Below are 23,917 nucleotides of genomic sequence, written 5' to 3'. Positions count from 1 at the left end.
CACAGCAGTGAGAGGCCTGCATACAGAAGAAAAAAAAAAAAAGAGGTTGAAAGAGACCAACCTCAAAAATCTTATTTCATATAAACAGTTTGATGAAGAATGGGTTCAACTTGGAAACTAGGAAACGGGCCTGATAGTCAAGGGAACCTTCCGCTTGGTTTATGTATTTTATGCTGAAGGCAGGACATGGAATCAGCTCTTAGACATCGAGAGATTCTGTTGCAGGTCTTTTCCAGTCCCTGGTTACATGCAGTGGGTCACTTAACGCAGCATCACTGTGTTTTCTAAGTAAATCACATTCAGCTTCTCTTTCGACCTAGCAGCAGTCCCGGTAAGTTAGTAACAGTAAAGAAAAGTTGGGTCAAAATGAGATGTTTAAAACCTGGGACATAATTGATAATCCCATTATGCTGATTCATGTTTCTGTGGATGGTGGAGAGACTCTCTGTGGCCTTTCCACCTGACTCAGACCGTGCGTTGGGATGTGATAGAATCTGGGGAGACAACGCTCGATTTAGGCTGTCTGTCAGGTGAATCGCCCACCAGATTTTACTTTGGTTTGTTTCTGTCGTTTCCTTGCCGGACACGTTGTCTCCCTGTCGGGAGTGATGGTTTTCCAGACCTCTCTTCTCCCTGGTTTTGACGATGCTCTGCCTCGCCCTGAGGGCCCGCCCTCACCTCCTGTTCTTTGTGTTTACGCAGTGCCTTCTCCCAGTGCCTTGCTAGTAGACAATCCCACGCCCTTTGGAAATGCAAAGGAAGTGATCGCCATCAAGGACTACTGCCCAACCAACTTCACCACCCTCAAGTTCTCCAAGGGCGACCACCTCTACGTCCTGGATACGTCAGGCGGGGAGTGGTGGTACGCACACAACACCACGGAGATGGGCTACATCCCTTCCTCTTACGTGCAGCCCTTAAACTACCGGAACTCCACCTTAAGTGACAGTGGGATGATCGACAATCTTCCAGACAGCCCGGACGAAGTAGCCAAGGAGTTAGATTTGCTCGGAGGATGGACAGATGACAGGAGGGAGTCGAGCAAAACCTACAGTAATAATCCTTTCTGGAACGGTGTCCAGACAAACCCGTTTCTCAATGGGAATGTGCCAGCGCTGCCCAGCGTGGACCTACCGACTCCCCAAAGCACCGTGGACTTGCTGCTCTTTGATACGGGCACATCTTCGTTCACTGAGTCCAGCTCAGCGACAACCAACATCTTCGACGAGCTGCCGGCCACCAGCCGCCTTCACGCGGAGCCGACGGTCAGGCGGGACAACCCTTTCTTCCGGAGCAAGCGTTCCTACAGCCTCTCGGAACTCTCCGTCCTCCAAGCCAAGTCCGACACTCCCGCATCCTCGGGGTTTTTCACGGGCTTGAAATCGCCGGCCCCCGAGCAGTTCCAGAGCCGGGAGGACTTCCGGGCTGCCTGGCTGAGCCACCGGAAGCTGGCCCGGTCTTGCCACGACCTGGACTTGCTGGGCCAAAGTCCCGGCTGGGGCCAGACCCAAGCGGTGGAGACGAACATCGTGTGCAAGCTGGAGAGTTCGGGGGGCGCCGTGCAGCTTCCCGACACCAGCATCAGCATCCACGTGCCCGAAGGCCACGTGGCTCCAGGGGAGACGCAGCAGATCTCCATGAAGGCTCTGCTGGACCCCCCGCTGGAGCTCAACAGCGACAGGTGCAGCTGCATCAGCCCGGTGCTGGAGGTGAAGCTGAGCACCCTGGAGGTGAAAACCCACATCGTCTTGGAGATGAAGGTTTCAGCTGAGGTGAAAAGTGACATTTTCAGCAAAAGCACAGTGGGCCTCCAGTGCCTGAGGAGCGACTCAAAGGAGGGGCCCTATGTCCCCATCCCACACACCTACAGCTATGGGGACACGGTCCAGGCCCAGCTGGACGACCTGGAGCCCTGTATGTACCTGGCCATCGTTGCCCACGGCCCGAACATCCTCTACCCTTCCACGGTCTGGGACTTCATCAATAAGAAAGTCACCGTGGGTCTCTATGGCCCCAAACACATCCACCCATCCTTCAAGACGGTGGTGACCATTTTCGGGCATGATTGTGCCCCCAAGACCCTACTGGTCAGCGAGGTCACCCGCCAGGCCCCGAGCCCGGCCCCAGTGGCACTGCAGCTCTGGGGCAAGCACCAGTTCGTCTTGTCCAGGCCCCAGGATCTCCGAGTCTGCATGTTTTCCAACATGACCAACTACGAGGTCAAAGCCAGCGAGCAGGCCAAGGCCGTGAGAGGCTTCCAGGTGAAGCTGGGCAAGGTAAGCCGCCTCATCTTCTCCATCAGCTGCCACAACGCCAGCGAGCTCTCCGACTTCACCTTGCGGGTCCAGGTGAAAGACGACCAGGAGGCCATCCTGACCCAGTTTTGCGTCCAGACCCCACAGCCACCCCCGAAAAGTGCCGTCAAGCCATCCGGGCAGAGACGGTTCCTCAAGAAGAACGAGGTCGGGAAGATCATCCTGTCCCCGTTTGCTGCCACCACCAAGTACCCGACTTTTCAGGACCGCCCTGTGTCCAGCCTCAAGTTCGGCAAGTTACTCAAGACGGTGGTGCGGCAGAGCAAGAACCACTACCTGCTGGAGTACAAGAAGGGGGACGCCATCGCCCTGCTCAGCGAGGAGAAGATCCGGCTGAAGGGGCAGCTGTGGACCAAGGAGTGGTACATCGGCTACCACCAGGGCAGGGTCGGCCTCGTGCACGCCAAGAACGTGCTGGTGGTGGGCAAGGCGCGGCCCAGCCTCCTCTCCGGGCCCGAGCTGAGCACGTCGCTGCTGCTGGAACAGATCCTGCGCCCGTGCAAGTTCCTCACCTACATCTACGCCTCCGTCCGCACGCTGCTCATGGAGAACATCAGCAGCTGGCGTTCCTTCGCCGACGCCCTGGGCTACGGGAACCTGCCGCTCACCTTCTTCTGCCGGGCCGAGCTGGACAGCGAGCCCGAGCGGGTGGCGTCCGTCCTGGAGAAGCTGAAGGAGGACTGCAACAGCACGGAGAACAAAGACCGGAAATCCTTCCAGAAGGAGCTCATGATGGTAAGTGCCCGGTGGGGCTTGGGTTCCTAGAGGATGGGGCTCGGTCCAGCCTCAGCCTTGCCCTTGCGCGTGTGCGAACGGGTGTGGTGTCGGGAGTCAGTGGGCCGGGGTCTGGGCCCCCGTTCTGCTCCCTGAAACTCACACACGGCTGGGGATAGGCATTGACGTGGGACCGGTAGGGGCCCCCAAACAGCTCGGAGCCACTGCGGCGAGGGTCGTCCAGGTCTCCTCCTGCTGGATTTGTGAGCTCCTCTGGAGGTCCGGCATGCATCTCTGCCTGCCCGGTTGGGGACGCAAGGGGGGACCCTGTGCGCCACCTGCCCCTGTTTAGATCTCTTGGGACAAGATCCATCCTTTCATCAGATTCCCAGCGGGACCTGTGACTCGCCCCAAAGTCTGACTTTATCTTGTTGTGAGATTTTCTCTCCAGGCCTTACTTGAAGTTTCTTCCCTCTCTCTGTGTCATTTCCTCTTCCTCCTTCTTGCGTGTGTTGGAGTTGGGGTGAGGACGGCCGCTGTTTTGCCAGCACAACTGGGAACTTGGACCCTAAGAAGTAAAGAGGGGGGAGTCCCACTGCTGGGCACAGCCGGCCCGCAAGCCAAATGGGAAGCTTTCTGGACCCGATCACGGCCTCCAACAGGCTTGGGCTCTGCGCCGGTCATGACGCCCTCAGGTAGTCCACTCTTAACTGTTCACCACAGTTCGGCTGTGGTGGCCTTGGAGGAGTTATACCTGGGAGAAGCCTAATGTCCTCTGGGCATCCCTAGTCAGATCTGTGCCGGACATTCTCTGTCGACTTCTTTCTGTGATAGAAGCCGACTCGGGTCTCTCCCTGGTCCTCGTGATGTGGACACGCCCCTAGTTTTTGTTCCCACGGGAAACCCCCGGGCCTCAGTCACAGGCTCTTCTCTCATGTTCCTCCGACCCCACACAGTCCTTTTCGCCTCCTTATCTCTGTGAGGTGTGACTCCCAGCGCCCCTGAACTTCTGCCGCTTCAACTCCCCTCCTTCCCCCCAGCACTTGCCATCCTGAGTGAATGCCTGTTGGAACGGATGGGCCAGGCGTGTCTGCGTGAGTGAGGATGCACGCGTGGGCAGAGGTGTACAGCCGAGGGTCATCACTGCATGCACGTCCTGGACTGCCCCGTGGGGCTGGGGGGACAGAAGGGAATACGGTCCACGGTGGCATGGCCCCTGCTGCAGGGAGTATGCATTGCAGTCCGGCAAGGGATCGGGGCATGAAGAAAGACCCCTTGTCGGTGGCCCCAAGATACTAGAAAGTGCCAGATGCGTGGAGCAAGGCGAGAACCTGACGTTGCCCGGAGGAGGGAGACGGGAACTGGAGGTGGCATCCAGGGGGTCGTTGGGGGCATCCGTCGCTGACGGGTCGCGATGGCAGCTCCAGCTGGGGGAGGTGGGGAGGAAGCCGGCTGTCATGGCAATGGGGAGGGGTGAGGCGGGGGTAGGGATGGGCAGCAGAGGAGGCTACCCCTGCGCTGGATGGGGCTCCTGCACAGCTGGGACCCAGGACCCTCCCCTCAGGGGCTCGCCTCGCTGGCCCACCTGTGAGATCGATTCCCGGAGCTTGCTTGCAGCCCAAGCTGCCCGGTGCCCTCGCGATGGACCTCGCACAGCGGGCCGGGGTGAGCGTCCAGCCGGGATCCTCCGTGGATGGTGGAATGATGTGCATTCATGGAACATAAAGGGTATCGACCGTTCCTTCGTCACAGCTAGAAGATGCTCACCTGCAACCGGCAGAGGTGCAGGATGCCTCAACCTGGGCGGCACAGAGGCGGCTCTCACTTCCATTTCCTGCTCATTTCTTTCCATCTTGTTTTATTCAACTTGGAGAACTTTCCCTGAGAGCAGGTTTTTCAGGTGGCTTCCTTGGGTTACTGTGTGTGAGGACGGGGGTCTGTGTGCGTCCAAGACCATCTCCCTGCCCCCCCTCCCCCCACCCCCACCCCCCGCCAGGCCCACAGCCACCAGGACTCCCAGAGAGGAGGAAATGAACCTTGACCTTGGCAGGAACGTGGCCCTGAGACAGGTTAGATTTGCGGTACAGAAGTGAAACCGGTTTTGCAGCATTCCCCCCCCCACCCCCCACCCCACCACCCCCTCTCCTATCTCTTCATCTTGTGGGCTGGCAGATTTGAATGGTTGGCCAGACTTCTAGAAACCACAGGCTGATTTATCCCAGCATGTCTCAGGAGTCACTGGAAACCAGGTGTTTTTTTTCCAGGGACGTAACAAACCACTGAGCACTCGGGCTTCCTGGGGCCTCAGCCACTGATCTAACCCGCCCCCGCTCCGGCCGTGTCGCAGCCAGACCACCTCTTCCCCACCGCTCTCGTTCTGAAGGTAGTTTTCTGTTTAGTATGGCTCCTTGGTTTGGAAGCAGTGATTGAACGAATTAGAAGGGGTGAAGGTTTTGGATGGTAAATTTGCGGGGAGATGGGAAGGAAGAAAGAATCAAGAACTGAGTTGTCCCTCCCTCCACTGCTCTCAGCACAAGGTCCAGCCCCTTCCTCTGCCCCACAGGCCCTGTAAGACCCAGCGCCGCCTATCACAGCCCGGGGGCCCCTCCCTGCCCCTGCACACCGGCCACTCTGGCCTTTTCTCTGTATCTTGGACACACCCAGCTGCCCTGCCCCAGGCCTTTGCACGTGCTGTTCCCTCTGCCTGGAATTCTCTTCCCCCAGTTTCACGTCGTGGCTTTTTATCGTCCTTCAGATTCCAGCTCAAATGTCCTCTTGTCAGACCTTTCCTGCAACCCTGGATAAAGCAACCTTGTGTCTCTGGGTCACTGACCGTCTGTGTTACTGTAGCATTGTCTTCATGGTGCTTTCTCGAATCCGAAACGGTCTTGTTTACTTGTATTCATGGTTCTTGTCATTACCCTAACTGGATATGAACTCCACGAGGGAAGGGATGCTGGCCCATAGGAAACAACCAGATGGTTGATGAGTGAATGAATGAGTGAATGAATGAACGGATGCAGGCTAAGAATCTGATCTGGACGCAGTCTCGTGAGGTCAGACATGTTCCTGTGCTCTGGTTCCGTCCCCTCTTTCTGTTGTTTTAGTGCATGTTTTCAATCTCAGAGCTGGTCCAGGGGCACCTTATGTACCCGTGTGACCTCCTGCTGTGCCTCTGCTGCGTTGCTCACCCGCATGGTGTGACCACCGTGGAAAATGCCCCTCTGTCCCCGGTCCGCCCAGCTCTCCAGTAGAAGCCATGCATGTCTGTGACAGAGGATGGCCATCCAACACCGATGATGCCCCCCCGACTATAATGAAAATGGGGGGAGGCATGATGCTGGGCTGACCCCAAAGAGTGACCAGGGTGGACAGGGCTCCCAGAGTCCCCAGGCATTAGAGGTCATTGAATGAACCCCTGGGGATCTCTTAGCTGGGGGGACTTGTGGGTTGGAATGGGCACAGCGAGAACGGGTGACGGGTGTAAGGCTGCAGCTTCTGACGGAGCTCGGAAGAGCCGTCGCCGCCAGCCAGGCAGGTGTCTGTGCCCCAAACTCATTCAGCATTTCTTGGGTGCCTACTGTGTGCTCAGTGCGGGTGCTGGGTGCTGGGCCTTCCCCTGAGGGAGATGCCGAGTGAACAACCACAGGAGTGCAAGACAGACTCGTAATGGGCCCCGAAGAAAAGATCCCCTTGGCATGGGTGGACCAGGGAAAGGCAAACATCCCCCCTGACTGAGGGAGGGGTGTGCAGAATCCCATCCAACAGGGAGGGGCTGTCGGGTTGAAAGTACAGTATGGGCAAGGGCCAAGGGTGCAGAGGAACGGGATGGGGTAGAACCAGAGGCTGGGAGAGGCCGGAGGCTGGGTTGAATCAAGATGATGATACATGGGGGGATGGGAGGGAGGCACGCAGCCACCTGGGCTGGATAATGCTTGTGCTTTATTCTGTGGGCATTGGGGAGGGGGGTGTTAAGTGTTTAGGGGACGTGAAGGGGAGCCAGGTGGATCCAGGTGTGTCCCTGCGCCTTGGGGATCCAGGTGTGTCCCTGCGCCTTGGGGATCCAGGTGTGTCCCTGCCCCTTGGGGATCCAGGTATGTCCTGCTCCTTGGGGATCCAGGTGTGTCCCTGCTCCTTGGGGATCCAGGTGTGTCCCTGCCCCTTGGGGATCCAGGTGTGTCCTGCTCCTTGGAGATCCAGGTGTGTCCCTGCTCCTTGGGGATCCAGGTGTGTCCTTCTCCTTGGGGATCCAGGTGTGTCCCTGCCCCTTGGGGATCCAGGTGTGTCCCTGCTCCTTGGGGATCCAGGTGTGTCCCTGCTCCTTGGGGATCTACCCAGGTGTGTTGCTCCTTGCTGCCTTCTAGTCTCAGAGCCACTCAGGTGACAGCCAGTCTCCCCCTCCCCCCCACACACCCTCTGAGTGTCATTCTTTCAGAATACCGGGACACCTGGCAGTGGAGGATCTAATTTTCACACACACCCCTGGATTCTCCTCTTGTTAAGGCAATGAGTGGGCGGGTCATTTTTAGCAGAGGTCAGAGATGGAAAGTACAGGTCAAACGGAAGTGCTGCGAGGCGGGGAGCCCCTCACACGCTTGTGCCTGGATCCCTTGGCTTTTACCCACATCTGCCTTCAGACCTGGCCGACCTTAGCAAGAGGGCGCCCTGTGCCGTAGCCCGGGGTGTTCTTGCATCCTGCCCTGGCGGGTGGGGATTGGATGGCCGACGGCCCTGGGTCTGGGTTGCGGCAGTTCCCAGGCCACGTGCACGCGTACTGACCGTCAGAACCCCTGGGGTCCTGGGGTCGGCCCCGCTGCCGTGGCTCACCCCGGGTTTTGCTTTTTTCCGGAATGAAGATCATCCTCATTGACTTTTCTGTTTGTGAAAACAGCAGATGCTGCTTTCTGCGGTGCTGTTTGCCTGTCCTGAGGGCCAGCAGCAGAAGTGCCCGGCCCGTCTCCCAGAGGCGGCCCGTGTTAGTGGTCTGCAGTGTAGACACTGCCGATATTCCTCAGTCCCCGGAGTTTGCCCTGCGCTGTCCATATTCTGCATCCTGTACACGCTCGGAGAGCATGTACAAGCGGCTCTGTGTCTGCGTGGAGCCTGCGCGCCCCGCAGCCGGGCAGGTGCTCTGGTCCTCGGTCTCCGGTAGGGCAGCGGTGCCTGGTCTCACCATTACCAGCTCTGCTCCAAGCCGGGTCCCGGCCCCGTGGCTCTGCACGCTTGTCCCTGTCCGTTCCGTGACAACGTTCTGCGAGCTGTAGGAGCCCTCCCGAGACAGGAGGAGCCAGCGTTGGCGCGTGGCAGTGGGTGTCACTTCGGGGCGTGCAAGGCCTGAGAATGACAGGGGATGCCTTAACAGCCCTGCTGGTGTCAAGAGCTATCACTGCAGCGACCAGACTGAATAGCCCTGCTGGTGTGTGTATAACTCTCCTCCCCTCTCTGAGCCTTGGGTTTCGATGTCGGTTTTTGTTTTGTTTCATGAAGGCAAGAAACGACAGAGTACGTTCCTCTGTTTTTAGGGCATTAATGTTGCTTCTCATACACTTTGTGGGTTTGGGGAAGGGTTTTCTGAGCGTGGTCGAAAGCCCAAGCAGAAGACATTGCTATGTGTTTGTACCAGGACTTAATGACAACACTCAGCACTGAGGAGAGAGGAGGATTTGGCTCGTGCTGTAGAGCTGCGTGGATTTGGGTGATGGCCATCTCGTGTGTGTGTGTGTGTGGAGGGTGGCAGACAGAACCCTGAGGAACCCAGCTCTCCTTGAACTGGAAGTATTTTTGTTCAACAACACGCTTTCAGTGTAAGAGATTATTCCCAACTTTGGGGATTACGAGAGGCACAGTGTCTGTCCTTCTGGCCGGGAGGGAGGGAGGGAGGGAAGGAAGGAAGGAAGGAAGGAAGGAAGGAAGGAAGGAAGGAAGGAAGGATGGATGGATTGTCTGGGCTCTCAGAGAAGTTTCTCTGAAAAAGGGAAAGTTACTGTAGGATATAAGTCAAGGTGGGTGGTTGCTTTAGGAGTGAGGTGCGGGGTGAAATCAACACTGAGAACCTTGAAAACTAATGGAAATAAGGGGGGATTGAGATCGGGGAGAGCTAGGGCTGGAGAGGACAGTGTGGAGGGATTCTCTGAATCAGGAGCAAAATCTCTTTATCCTTCAGAAGAGGACACAGTTAACTACCTGCTGTGCACTTAGGGAGGTTCCTGGGGACTTCCTGCCAGGTGGTCCCACAGCCCAAGGCTGCTACTACAGGGAGGAGCAGGGTTGCCATGGTGACTGCCCTTCTGGTGTTTCAGCATCTCAGGAATGGGAGCACGGCTGGGGTGAAGTGAACATACAGCAAAGTGATGTTTTGTTGTATTTTCATAAGAATGTCTCTTCAAACAGGGATTGACACACTGGCCCGCGGGCCACCTGCTTTTGTAAATGAAATTCTACTGGAACGCAGCCCTGCCCACTCGTTCAAGTGTTGTCGTGCTGTTCTCACGCCCCACTGGCAGAGTCGAGGGGCTGAGGCAGAGACGCCATGCCCACAAAGCCAAAAATAGGTCCTGTCTTGCCCTTGGAACAGACTTGGCCACCCTGACTTAAGTCATGGGTCACTCCAGCTCGCGAGAGTCCAGCTGGAACCAGCCTTGTGCTTTATTTCTGGTATCACCTGTGTATACCGGTGTGTGTGCAGAAATCAAAGAGGATGCTACAGGGAAAAGGTTCCAGCACCGTATCCCTGCCCCTGAGAAATTTTCTATTGCTGAGACTTGGTGGGCACCCAGAATGTGCCGTTCAGACAAAAAAAAGGCATGAACTACCCCTTGGCGGTGGTGTGGGCAGCGCTCTGCCCCAGCTGTGACCGCTCGGGGCCAGAGAGAGGGTTTGAGTTTCTCAGGACCTTTGTGCCTGCACCCAGTGTCCTGGGAGAGAGCAGCTTTGATCGCCCCCGCCAGGGATACCCGAATCAGAAGCAGGTGACTCTGAAGTGTTCTGTTACCTAGAAAACAAGGCCACCTGCGGAGCCTGGTAACTGAGCACACAGACACTGCTGGGACACTGTCAGGAAGCCTGGGTGGGACCATTGTCACGGGAGGTTGGCCAGACACCTTCTCAGGACACCAGGCGTGGCTGGAGGGCACCCTGCCTCTCCTGTGTGTCTGGGCTCAAACCACACCACGCCAAAAGAATTTTTTTTAAACTTTTTTTTTTTAATTTGTTTAAGTAGAGTTGAATTACATTGTTGTGTTAATTTCTGCTGTACAGCAAAGGGGCTCGGTTATGCATATATATACATTGCTTTCATATTCTTTTCTGTTATGGTTTATCACAGGATATTGAATGTAGTTCCCTGTGCTATAAGTAGGACCTTGTTGTTGTTTTTTATTCAGGCAAAAGAATTTCAATCCAGAATTCTACCAGTTTATCACACGTCTCCCCCATACCACACACACACCCCTGTATACTCTTCACATCTTCCGCAGCACAAATCTAGTAAACATTTAAGTTCTTTCAAACAATTTCACTTGAAGATACCAAAGTTCAGAGACCATTTTCTGAAGTCTGTAAATCGTTGAGATGACGCCTCGTGCTCGGTTCCTGATGTCACGCGGTGCCCACACAGTTGGAAAGGCCATTGGCCTGAGCGCCGGGAGGTCTGGGCCTGCCTCCACTTCTGTGCCCTCGAGCTGTGGGACCCTGGACAAGCCACTCAGCCTCTTCGGGGTCTATAAAACAGACACCGTGCAACCCACATGGTGGGTAGCAGCTGGGGACAGGCTGCCTGGAGCCCCTCACCAGGTATGGGAGCCCCTCCCTTTCCCTCCGATTTTACCTGCAAATTGGGGTGAGCTTGGCTTCCCTTCATGGGGGTTCTGAGAGGTAGATGTGCCCTGCACCCGGCTCACTGGAAAAACTCAATGAAGGTAGTTTATTTAAAATCAAAAACAAAAATCAGAAAAGGACCATGTGGTCCTCAAGCTCCCTTCTGCCTTCCCACCTTTATGGCCCCCTCGGACCCAGGACGGCCTCAGATTGATCCTATGTTTTAAAGGCAAAGATTGAGATGCTGGGGCATCAGCCTCTGCATTCAGGGACTCCCCCAAAAGTCACCATTTCTTCATTTGTTAAGTTCCCCCCAAATAAACATAAAACACAGGTGAGAATACTCAGAAATAGCGGCGTTCTTTCAAGTAGCAGCCCCGCAGACTGATGCTGTGCAGACGCCAGGCCGCCTGCGTCCTCACGGGATGTTGGAGGGAGCGCGTGAGCCGTGCGTTTGGCTCAGCTGGGGAGGGCCTTGCTGCTTGGTCAGTTGCTGTTTTTAACACTTTCTCTTCGGAGCCTTGAAGTGACGTCAGGTGCTTGGACAGAGCATAGAGGGACAGAAAGAAGGCCGGGCCCGGTGACTGGTAGCAGCATCTCTTTGGTTGCATCCTCGACGTCCGCTTCTGCAGGTGTCAGGCTGTAGCCCGAGGATGTGCTGGACGGCAGAGGCTCTGCAGATGAGGGTCTGGTTCTCACCGCGCCTTCTCCCCCTGCCTGGGGCTCCATCCTGGCCGCCCAAAGCTGCACACTCACTGTACCGGCTCTCACCGGACCCGCAGCCCAACACGCAGCAGCCGTCCGTGCAGCTAGTAGCTTGGGGTGATGCGTGCGGACAGGAGGGCTGCGGGTCTGTGCTGCTTATGTGGCTTTGTTTCCTTGAGCCAGAAATGCTAATGTGACACAGCCTCCAGCCTGGGGCCACTCAGAACCCGCAGGACGTCGAGCGCTGTGCTGGAAGCCCACCTGACTGACCAGCCCCTTTCCTGGATGGGAGATCGAGTCCAAGGTGGCCCTGTGCTGCTCGGGCTGTGCCGGGACTTGGGCAAGGCTCTGGCCGTTGCCTCCTTCCTGGCTGACGGGCGTTTGTTTCCCTCCTGAGCCCCTGTCCCTCCATAGTTAGTGATCCCCATCCTAGAGACACTAGAAGGCTCTCGCAGCTTTGCCGAGGGAACAGTCCCATCAATCCTGGAGACTTTCTTGATGGTCCTGTTAGCCTCCCCCCCACGCGAGGCCTTCGTGTGTCTCGAGAACGTGAGGGGCCTGGGTCTGAGCCCTCACCTGCACCTCTCCTGCCCGTTGGGGCTCCCCACCTGCAGACGTCAGCTTGTCCTGCCCTGAGCCCCAGGCCATGCCGAGCTGGCTGTCTGGGCAAAGGGCATCACCTCTCCAGGTGCCCCAGTCGGGGAGGGAACAGATGAACAGCTGTCATCCCACTCACCCTGCCTGTCAGCGTCCCGGGGCTGCTGCGACCAAGTACCGCAAGCTGGGAGGCTCTGAGCCGCAGAGGTTTATCCTGTGACAGGTCTGGAGGTGTCGGCAGGGCTGGCTCCTCCTGGAGGCTCTGAGGGGGTCTGGCCCGTGCCCCTCTCCCAGCTCCTGGTGGCTCCAGTGACGTGGCTGCATCACCCCATGTCTCCCTCCATCTTTACGTGGACTGCTTCTCTCTGTCTCTGCATGTCTGTTTCTCTCTTTATGAGGACACCAGTCATTGGACGAGGGACCCACCCTAGTCCAATGGGGCCTCATGTTAGCTAATTACATCTGCAAAGATCCCTACTTTGACATTCGGTCACGTTGGGAGGTTCCAGGAGGACGAGAATTTGTGGGCGGGGGACCCAGTACCTCCCACAGATCATGGTTTTTCCTGCACCTGGGAGTCCCGGCAGTGCTGGCGCTCAGGCCTTGCAGTGTTGAGGGTGCTGGCTCGTGGTCTCTGCGGTGCAGGCTTCCCGTGAAACCAGAGCCTGCCCTGTGTCTTGCCTCATGCCTGCTCCTTCCTCCTTAGGCCTTACTGAAGATGGACTGCCAGGGCCTGGTGGTCAGACTCATCCAGGACTTCGTGCTTCTGACCACGGCGGTCGAGGTGGCCCAGCGCTGGAGGGAGCTGGCCGAGAAGCTCGCCAAGGTGTCCAAGCAGCAGATGGACGCATACGAGTCTCCCCACCGGGACAGGAATGGGGTGGTGGACAGCGAGGTGAGTGGGGCTGCCCTTCCCTCCACCTGTAAAATGCAGTGAGGACCATGTCTACTGTACAGCGTTTTTACGAGGACAACATAGGTAAAACGTGAAGGCAGGTGCTGGGCACATAGCAGGCTCTCGCCGAGCGGGAGCAAGTCTCATCCTTCCCGGGATCCTTAGTTGTGAGCCCGGGCCCTGGCGGCGGCAAGGCCACTATCCCGTCAAGTGGGGCATTGGAACAGCATCCTCGGAGCTGCCCATCCGTCCCTGGTCCTGATCTTAAATTACCTTCCGCCCGATGGTGCTTGACGGAGCCCTTCGTGATCAGTTCTGGTTGGGGCTCCACCCCACACGGTGTGAAATGCATACCTGGGACGCTGTCAGCTTCGGCCAAGGCTGGTTGGGTTCCTGCTCAGGGAGTCTTTGTTTTCTCACTTGTCTAGTGGTGGTCACTTTAAGTTTCTGGAAAGACGGTCAGGCTTGCAGGACCTCGGAAGCTGGAGTCCCAAGAATAAGGGCATCCTTGATGGATGTGAGGAGTTTCTAAATAAACGGAAAGTGCTGCGGGAGGTTGGAAGGAGAGAGAAACCTTTCTATCTGTGCGGTCACTGCTTGGTACTAAACACCTGCTCTCACACAAGGCATGTGGTTCTTCCCTCTGAAATGTGCTGGCCCGGGACGGAGGCGGCTTCTTTGGGTTCATTTCACTCTTTAAAAAGTAGCATCAGGGGGCTTCCCTGGTGGCGCAGTGGTTGAGGGTCCGCCTGCCAATGCAGGGGACGCGGGTTCGTGCCCACGTCCGGCAGGATCCCACATGCCGCAGAGCAGCTGGGCCCGTGAGCCATGGCCGCTGAGCCTGCACGTCCGGAGCCTGTGCTCCGCAGCGGGAGAGGCCACAGCAGTGAGAGGCCCGCGTATCGCAAAACAAAAATAAATAAAATAAAATAAATAAACTTTTAAAAAGTAGCATCAGTGGGGCTTCCCTGGTGGCGCAGTGGTTGAGAGTCCGCCTGCCAACGCAGGGGATGCGGGTTCGTGCCCCGGGCCAGGAGGATCCCACATGCCGCGGAGCGGCTGGGCCCGTGAGCCATGGCCGCTGAGCCTGCGCGTCCGGAGCCTGTGCTCCGCAACGGGAGAGGCCACAACAGTGAGAGGCCCGCATACTGGAAAAAAAAAAGTTGTGTCAGTGATGAACAGAGACACTGGTACTAGGAGAGGTTCTAGGACCCAGTCTCTCAGTGTCCCCTAATCTTTTCTCTCTCTTTTGGTTTTGGACAACTCCACTACCCAGGCCATGTGGAAGCCTGCGTACGACTTTCTACTCACCTGGAGCCACCAGGTCGGGGACAGCTACCGGGATGTCATCCAGGAGCTGCACACTGGCCTGGATAAGATGAAAAACCCCATCACCAAGCGCTGGAAACACCTCACAGGGACCCTGATCATGGTCAACTCCCTGGACATCCTGCGAGCGGCCGCTTTCAGTCCCGTGGACCACGACGACCTCGTGATTTGAATGGGTCTGCGACCTTCTGACGCCCTCCCAGAGGGCTGCCCCGGGGTGCGTGCCCTCTGTCTGCCCCGGATGCCCAGGCGGGCACTTAGAACTGGGGAGGGAGGGAAGGTCAGCTCAGACAGACCCAGGGTCCCTCCTGGCTGGACCCACACCCAGGACCGAGCACACGCGATGTTCCACCCGCCTCCTCTGTCACGGGAGAGACCTGGAGGGAATTTCTGCTGCAGGTTGTTGCCAATCAAATAGCTTTCTATTTGTTAAGTATAAATTTAAATAACTTTTTTTTAAAGTATGGGGGGGGGCATATGAGAAAGGTGGTATCTAATTTTTTAATGGACCATAAAGGTAAAAAAAAAAAAAGAAAAAGAAAATACTTCATAGGGGCAGATACTGTTGAGGTTTTTATGTTCTATAAAGACCTTTTTAAATTATGTTACAGATGTATATATGTATTTAAGGGTCATGGGGGCATTTCTGATCGCCGGATTCTCTTTGCATTTCAACACTTAGCACGGAAAGACACTCGTTCAGATGTTGGACCTTTTTGCCTCTGTACTTGTAAAAAAGAAAGAAATCAAATAGGAAACGTGGTGTTTCAGTCAATGAGTGTGGTCCGTGCGCCTTCTCCCTGAGGCTGTCCTAGGCCTGCGATTCCCTGTGATTTTTATTACCTTCTGTACCGTGGCCTCGTGTTGCAGTAGAGGAACGGTCACAGCACAGGGGAAGCGTTTTTGAGCTTTAGCAGGAGGAGTGAAATCCAGCAGGAGCGATTGGGTGCGCTTGAGATGAGAAGGCGGCGGGCAGGTGGCATTCTCTATGGCCCCTGCCTGTGCGCCCTTAATCCAAAAAAAGAGATACGCCACGTGGAGAGAGGCAGCCCCTGCAGCTCTGAGAGGTCCTGCTTCTCCCCGGGGACAGGGGAGTGCTCGCTGCAGAGCTCGAAGCCTCTCCTCTGGGCACGAAGAAAACGTCACCACAAGCACACCCTACGCTGATGTCCAGAGGTTCCTGCTGCCATTTGCCAAACTCTCTACTTCATTCCACCTAAAACGTAACCCCTCTCCCCTCCTGGTGTGCCCGTCTCTCTTTGGAAATAAATAGCATAGAGGAATCTCTTTTTTTTAAACAATATGAAGATTATCTGTGCCGGATGAATGTCGTCTGAAAATGTTTCCCACATAAAATCTGGGACTTGGCGGACTGTTGCATTGATAACCTTGATGGTCGGAGATCAACTTGCGCTGAATTCTACAGTTGTGTTGTGCGTGCATCTCGGAAGGGAGTGAGGGACAGGGAGGAAGAAATACTGGCAGATCAATAGAGCTGATCCCCAGGAAGGGGCCAGGATATGTGCTGTGCTTACGTGAGTGATACTGGGCCATCTGGGGTTCTGGCCTCTCATTCTCTAAATCTGCTTTCTGGAAACATGCTAATTACTTAGTATAATCAATGTAAATCCCTTACTGGGCTAAAACATTCTTATATATCTATTGATTCAAATACGGAAGGCCAACTGACTAGAAAACAACAATAAAAAAAAAACACTACACGTTTTATGCTGCAAGAACCAAGATACACAATTCCCCCAAATCATCACACGAAATCACCTTACGTACTGGTTCTTCACTCTCTGCCTTCAGTCTTCCCAGAGAGCGTCTCTCACTCTTCCCCAAAGAAGAAACAAAACCAGTCGCACCTTAAATACTGAGATTTTTTTCCTCAGGGGCTTTAAATAGTTTCCTATGCAACATGTCTTGTAGCACAAATTCAATTCTACGAAAGTTGCAGTAAATTTTCTTTGGATATTTTAACATAAGTGTGTGTGTTTTTTTTCCGTACGCACCCAGACTTTTAATAAAACACAAAACCTAGCGTAAGTGTCTGTGCATAGAACCATGGCTCCGTCCCAACCCGGTCTCCCCTAGGTGACAGTGTGACAGTTGGTTTAGTGGGTATCTGTTTTCTTGCTATTGATTTAATTGTTCTTGAAATATAGGGATCTCAGTCATCAACTAACTAATGGGAATCAGTGTTGCCTAGAGCACCCAAAGGGTTCAAGTGGGTGGCTTTCCTTTTTCTTGGTCCTGGGTACCTGGAACTGGCCAATCCCAAACCCAAAATCCACAGCTGAGGGCCGGGCAGGGCCGGGCATCTTCATCAGGTTACAACAGGCCGGACTCCCACGGGCCCTGCGCTCACCAAGCCCAGGGAGAGAACAGGATGAGGGTAGGGGGACAACTGATGGAGACCAGCCCCACCTGCAGGTGGCAGGGAGGAGTAGGGCTAAGGAGAGCCCCCTTGAGAAGTAACTTGAATCCAAGGCCAAAGGCTGAGTAGGCACCAGTGAGCCCAAGGCCAGGCCAGACCTGGGGAACAGGGTGTCTGCAGCACCGAGAGAGTACAGGGACCACAAAAGGCTCACCTCCTCCCCACCATGGGCCTGGGGCGTGTTGTACAAGCAAGAACCTCGGGGTGGACCTGTATCCTCCGTGCTTCTCAGTTCCAGCCCCGCCAGCCGTATCCTGACACCCATTTTGCAGTTGACTGACTTGCACGGCCAGTGGCAGAAGTGGAGGTTTTAATCCAGAGCTGCTGTCTCAAAGTGCCACATACCGGGTGGCGTAAAATAACAAATTTATTTTCTTGAGGTTCCGATGGCCAGAAATCCAAGATCAAGGCATCGCTTGGCCGTCTGCCCTGTGTCTGCATCCAAACCTCTCTTTTCTTAAGGACCCCAGTCATGGATGAGGGCCCACCTGAATTGAGTGTGACCTCATCTTAACTTGATTACTTCTACAAAGACACTATTTCCAAATAAGGTCACATTCACAGGTTGGGGGGATGGGACCTCCAACAGATCTTGAAGGACAGAATTCAACTCACAGCCCCGCCTCCTTCTCCAAGGCCTTTGCATGTGGCTTGCTTGGGGGAAGGTAGGGAAGGAATCCAGCTGGAAGTATCTGGAGGTCTCTGCCCAGGTTAATGCAAAAGTCAGAGGGGCAGAGGAAGGTAAATCTTTAAAAGGGGAAACTACTTGGGATGGGACTGGCTAGGTCACCAAACCTACTTTCTTCCTGAGCAAACAGCTCAAGTGTTTTCCAACTTCCCTTGCAAGTAAGTGTGGCCGAGTGACTCAGCGAGTGGCACATGAGTGTTGGTGATACAGGCGCCATCAGGCCGGTCCCATAGAACCTTCCGGGCAGCCCTCCACTGTCCCAATTGAACAGAAGGAATTCCAGGGACCTAAAGGTGAGGAAGAGTCAGGCAGCAAAGCCCAGGTCCCCGAATGACCCCTTTGAAGGCTTTCCTTGCAGCAACCAGAGTTTACCTCCAGGCCCCGGAGGCTGTGGCGTTATGGCGGCCGGCATCCCTTTAATCTCAGGTCCCGGTATTCCCAGATCACTGCTGTAAACGGGAAAGCTGGAAGGGTGACGGGTTTGCTCTTAAAAGGGAGACATCCCGCTCACACCTGGATGATGTCAGGTAAAGATGAAGAGAACTTAGTCACACTAGCTTTCCTTGGCTTGCGCACGTCCGGAATTGGCCACTACTAGTCTGAACGTGAACGACTTTTCTACTTGTTCTGAATATTCTCTAGGCTACTCCAAGAAGCTTGGTTAAAATTTCCAGTCCTTTATTGATGTTGATTTTGACATTGATAATGGTAATAATTGGCATATACAGTTATGGTATTTGTAGGTGTTTTTGAGGACCACATATTCAGAAGAAAGACTTCGTTGAAAAAAGCTGTGCTCTGGTTTCCCAGGAAAAGGGCCATTTTGCGCATGGTCAGTTCCTGCCCTGGCCTTCGTCTGACTGTCGAGCAGTCACGTCAGACGGGGCGTGCACCAGATCGTTTGCTTTGTGGTCACCAAGACCTCACCCCTCAGGTAGTCTCCGGTCACCTGGCCACAGTCACCAAGCCCCGTTTTAGTCCTGGGACCCTCCCCTCCAGGGGTCTGGTCTGCAGATCCCCGCAGCCCATAGTTGGTCCTCCAACCATCCCTACTGCCATGCCTGGACTTAACGACCTCTGCCTTGTGTCTCTGCTCTCATTCCTTTTTATGGCCAAGCTACTCCAGCACCCTCTCACCTAAGTCCACCTGCCCAGGCTCCTGCCCCCTCCATGGGATACAAAGGAAGACCCAGAGACACTCCTAGTGCCCGTTGTGCAGTCAGCTCTGGGTTTCCCCACCCCCAGTTGCAGAGGTCCCTTGACTATCTCCCCTTCTCAGAGCTCCCTGCTTTTGCCTGGGCTCTTTTTGAGGTGAAACACCTGTCCTTCCTTCATCAGCCACACTGAGCTCCTTGGGGCAGTGACCGTGTCTAAACTCGTCTCTGAGTCCCCAGAGCTTTGTGCAATAAATGAGTGTTGCATGAGGGAACTACCCGTATCTCTGCCATAAGAATGCATCTCAGAATGTGGATGACTTTGGCTACTGGAGTGCGTAGGATGGGCTTTGTGTTGGGTTTACAACCAGTGTTAGCAATAAGTGGAACTTGTCCAGCAGTGAAGGCATCAAACCCAGCTCATATTTTAAAAAGAGTTCAGGGACTTCCCTGGTGGTCCAGTGGTTAAGACTCCGCGTTCCCAATGCAGGGGACACGGGTTCGTGCCCCGGTCCGGGAAGATCCCACATGCCGCGGAGCGGCTGGGCCCGTGAGCCATGGCCGCTGAGCCTGTGCGTCCGGAGCCTGTGCTCCGCAACGGGAGGGGCCACAACAGTGAGAGGCCCGCGTACCGCAAAATAAATAAATAAATAAAAAGAGTTCAAAGGGAAAAGCATGGCAGGGATGGAACTCAATGGAGTGCACACCAACAGCAATGACACGCCCTAATGATTCATTTCCTGGCACAAGGGCAACGTATATTTGGACCTTGGTTTTTGCTGTAATAAAAATTGAGTTTTACATAGAATAGAGTGAAATGACCTCATCCTAAATAGTCAAGTAACCTGAATGTTGGGGCAAAAGGGAATGCCAAGTGCCCAGGCTTTGCTTAGCGCCAGTGCTCTATGAAGGGTTGGTTCTCTTTAACCCCCCGGACCACCTTGGTTTCACAAATGGGAACCCTGAGACTCAGGGAAAGCGAACAGGCCCAGCTGGCCCAGTGGCCAACGCCCAGCTCTGTCCACCCCCAGCCGTGCCACATCAGAAGCAGGAAACGGCGTAAAGGCCATTGCTTGAGAAGCAAATGCCCAAAGCCAGAGCCGGGGCAGTTTCACTGACAGCCTGGCTGTGGGTCAGGGTTAGACGGGTGTCTCCACTCTGCCCTCACAGATCTCTGGCGGGATGTGTGTGCACGCTGGGCATCACTATTTTGTGGCCGTTTCCCTAAAATCAGGAGTATTTAAAATATTTGCACTTAGCCAAAGTTTTCCCTTTTGGGTTTGTTTTTGGAATTTTAGCTTTATTGAGGTACAGTGAACATACAGACAAAGTTTTCCTTTTTAAGACCCAGTCATTTCCACCCAAGAGCTCGTCCTTGGTGGGTTACACAGCAATATGCGTGTGCTTGACGCTGTTGACTGGGGGAACCACTTAAAAATCAGGAAGATGGTAAATTTATGTTCATTTTACCACAATTTTTTTTTTTTTTTTTTTTTGCGGTACGCGGGCCTCTCACCGCTGTGGCCTCTCCCGTTGTGGAGCACTGGCTCCGGACGCGCAGACTCAGCGGCCATGGCTCACGGGCCCCGCCGCTCCGCGGCATGTGGGATCTTCCCGGACCGGGGCACGAACCCGTGTCCCCTGCACCGGCAGGCGGACCCTCAACCACTGCGCCACTAGGGAAGCCCTACCACAATTTTTTTAATGTGAAAGAAAAAAGTTATAGCTCCAGTTCCCTGCACCCCCAGGGTCTGGTTATGAAAACTAGGGAGTGAGATTCAGGGCTCTTAACTCTTTTTGTGCCATGACCCCCTTGACAGTGTGTTGAAGTCTGTAGACACCTCAGAATCACATAAATGCATCAAGTGATGTGCATTCGTGACCTGGGATCACAAATGAAAGCAATTATCCTTACATCCAGTTACCCAAAGGTTTTTTTAAATTGTGATGTGCTTTACACACCAAATAGCACTGTCTAGTAGCAGGTCTCGTACCCCCATAAGCTCCAGGTAGTGATGAGGATTTCAATAGCTGCAAAAACATTAATGGGCATAAAAATATCTGAGATTTAGCAGTTGTTTACAAAATCACAGGAATTTCTAATGTTACAGAGGTTCGTTGCCTCCATGCATACTTGAAGGAAATGCTCATGTTCAGTTAAAAGTTCATGAAAATAAAGATGCAATTTTTTCCCTTATTTAAAAAAAAAAAAACTCCTCCTAAGGAAAGTGAATCACCAAGATTTGCTATACCTGTTGTTTGAATTGCTTGTATTAATATTTTCTGCTCCAGGTTGGCAAGAATAGTCTTTTTAAAGCTTTGCTTCTCTGAGCCAATAGCGTACCTAACAGGGGAGAAGAAAAACTGGAAGAAATTAGCTGGTTGTGTCTATGACTTTTTTAATATCTCAAGTCATTTTTCTCAACTTTCTATTTCAATTGGTTTACTTTTTATCAATACAAGAATATCTATGTTCATGTCATATGTATATGGTACAATTTTCAAGGCAATTTCCAGTTTGGGGACAGCAAAAGAACCACCAAAACTGAGGGAGCAGCATGGACCTCAGCGGGATACAGGCAGCTTGGCAGAAGGGCTGGCAGGCTGCTCATCAGTATATGTGGTCTGGGTGCCGTCATGGGCACGCAGAGGCTCAAGGGCGACCCATCAAGGGAGAGGAGTAGTTCCTGGGCTTCCAGGGGTTTGTAACCCAGAGCAGGGGCAAATATTCAACACTCAAGGGAGATTGAGGCACTGTCATGAGAGTGGACCAAGAAAGAATTCCAGGGAGCGGGGAGCCTGTTGGGTGACGGGGCTTTGAATGAGAGTGTGGCTGTATATTTGGGGGTTCTGAGAAGAAACCCCAAGGTGGAGGGGAAATCCTGAGAAGATTCTGGAGGGGCAGGGGAAGGGGGTTACTAAGAGATGCTGGTTGAGTACCTTCTGTTGCCCGGCACTGGCCCTGGGGGTGTAATCCGTGTCCCCATGGAGCCCACGCGCTAGTGGGGAAACAGCCGGTAAACTAGATCAATGTTCAGTGTGAGGTCAGGTGGAGGTTAAGCGCTATGAGGGACACTGAGAAAACCGTGACCTTAGGGGAAGGAGCGGGTGTAGATCAGGACGGCCTGGAAGGCCTCTGAAGAGGCAAAGTCCGGGGACAATGAGGGGTTCAGAGGCGCTGGGGTTTACGCTGCTCTACGAAGGGTCGTGTGCAGGCTTAATGCCAGGTTAGACCCAGAGGGAAGGGAAGGCTTTGGGGGACTGGGGTGAGGAGGTGACAGACCCGGACAGGAGGTGTGGGTCGGGTTAGCCGCGGAGAAGCCGGGGGTCCCAAAGCCCCTGCACTGCCCTGGATGTCAGGGGCCGGAGGGTGTGGGCGACGGAAGGGGGAGATGGACTCGGTGTGGCTTTTGATTGCGCAGTGAGGCCAAGAGGGGCGTCTGAGAACACGGCGGGTCAGGACTGGGGGGTCCCAGGCGTTGACGACTGGCTTCACTGGGAAGTGGGGAGGGGTTGGTTAAGCATCGTGGTCGGGGAGGGAAGCTGTGGAGGACGTGGCTGTCGTGGGGAGCAGTGAGGGGTGAGCAGTTCTAGGCTCCAAACAGAAGAATGGAAGGCGTCACTGAGATATTTTAGACCAAAAAAGCCAGTGAGAAGCTGGAGCAGACAGTGTGGAAACCTGAACGGACACCCTCCACAGGGCTTCCCCTCTCAACACCCGCGCCATCACATGGACCTCTAAGGCTTCTGTGTCGTGCCCCCTCATTTCCTCTCCTCTCTCTCCGGGGCTCCACCTTGGTCCTGGCCACCATCACCTCTCCGTGTACCTGCAACTCCAGCCGCGCCCCCTGAGCTCATCCTCCACCCGGGCGCCAGCATGGTCCTTGTGAACTAGAAACCCATGCCCATAACCCCCACCCTTGCGGGCCGACGAAGGGGTGTCTCCCAGATGCTGGCGCACAGGTTCTTGTTGGCCCTGCTACGCTTCCACCTGTCCCCCCAAAATGAGAGGAATGAGGACAGTGCCCGGAGGGCTGTCATGAAAGCCAGATTTACAGAGAGCAGATCACGCTCCCTGATCCTGAGATTAAGCCTTTTAGTGTTAACGTGTCCTTTACTTGGGCAACTGATAAAGACAGTAAATTGTCGTCGTTGTTTTAATGCCTTTCTTGGCAAAGTACAATGTTGGCTGATGACAAACACCCGTGCGTCGCTCACAACTCCTATCGTTGGACAAATAAGGGAGATACAAGGTGAACTATGTTTCCTTGGCTCTTTGCTCTTGTGGCTGTTTCGACCTCACTGAGCTAGCGGCTTTATTATGCTTTCCAGGTGGTCCGTTTGCCCTCCTCTTGAGGACACGCTTGCTCTGCGTGGAACCCAGAAAACGCAAGCCCACGTGCCAGCCCTCTGCCCTTACCACAAATATAACCCGAATCTGTCCATGTTAGAGCCGTGTGTTTGCTTGTTGTGCCCTCACAGACTGTAAACTGGGCAAGGAAGATGCGACAGTGTCCAGCTCACGCTCGAGAAACGCACACTCACACTCAATACATTCTTAGATGAATGGCTTGTTGAATAAACAACTTCCCAATGACCACTGCTGACCGATTCTCTTGGGAGGATGGAGGCCAAGTACCAAGTGCCTGAACAGGTCTGTGTGTCATTGTGATGATGTTTAAAAATCAAACAAATGTAAGTTTTGGGGCGAGTCCATTTTGGATTTTATTCTAGAAAGTTCTATCTCTACTTGTTTTAGTTCACTGGTCTTTCCACTATAACATTACATATGTTCAGCTCAGCAGAAGCTCACACTTTAGGACAAAAAAAAAAGAGTGTTTGTTTTATCTTTCACACAACAGCCTATTTTTCTACACGCCAAGCACAAATTCAGTTCACACCCAAGGTGTGGATGGTCACACCTAGGTGAGAATAGCAGGCGTGGGTACACAAGGCCAACACCTGCAGCCTCAGGTGAGCTGTCCTGGTGTCACAGGCCTCCCTGGACGGTCACCTGAGTCAGGCAGGCAGGGTGGTTGCCTGGCGACTCTAAGGAATCCTAGAAGAGAAGGGGTCTGGAGAACCGAGTCACTTTCATTTTTGACCCTGAGCCTGGTCAGAATCAACATCTGCAGAATGTATAGTAAAATCCTCGCTGCCAAGTCAGCTTAATGACACGTGAGATTGAAATGTACAAATGCGACCTCCTGCGTGTAGAGGGAAGCGCTGTATGAAGGTGTATTCTTTGTGCCACTAGCGAATTAA

General features: G+C 54.2%; 1 protein-coding gene across 4 annotated transcripts in view; it reads left to right on the top strand.

Moving 5' to 3' along the window:
* Nucleotides 1-16,358, top strand: part of SH3BP4 (SH3 domain binding protein 4) — a 92,008-nt gene extending 75,650 nt beyond the window's left edge. For all 4 annotated transcript variants that reach the window (XM_067740152.1, XM_067740153.1, XM_067740154.1 and 1 more), the window contains 3 exons: nt 703-3,050; nt 12,853-13,041; nt 14,318-16,358. In XM_067740152.1, coding sequence (XP_067596253.1) covers nt 703-3,050; nt 12,853-13,041; nt 14,318-14,542 — 2,762 coding nt within the window. In that variant the 3' untranslated portion in view covers nt 14,543-16,358. The remainder of the gene's footprint in view (nt 1-702; nt 3,051-12,852; nt 13,042-14,317) is intronic.
* Nucleotides 16,359-23,917: the final 7,559 nt, after the last annotated feature.

This window comes from Pseudorca crassidens, chromosome 6 (genome assembly GCF_039906515.1).
Source record: "Pseudorca crassidens isolate mPseCra1 chromosome 6, mPseCra1.hap1, whole genome shotgun sequence".
NCBI classification, from domain to species: domain Eukaryota; kingdom Metazoa; phylum Chordata; class Mammalia; order Artiodactyla; family Delphinidae; genus Pseudorca; species Pseudorca crassidens.
The sequence above is the reverse complement of the archived record's forward strand: the minus strand, read 5'-3'. Positions and strand labels throughout refer to the sequence as shown.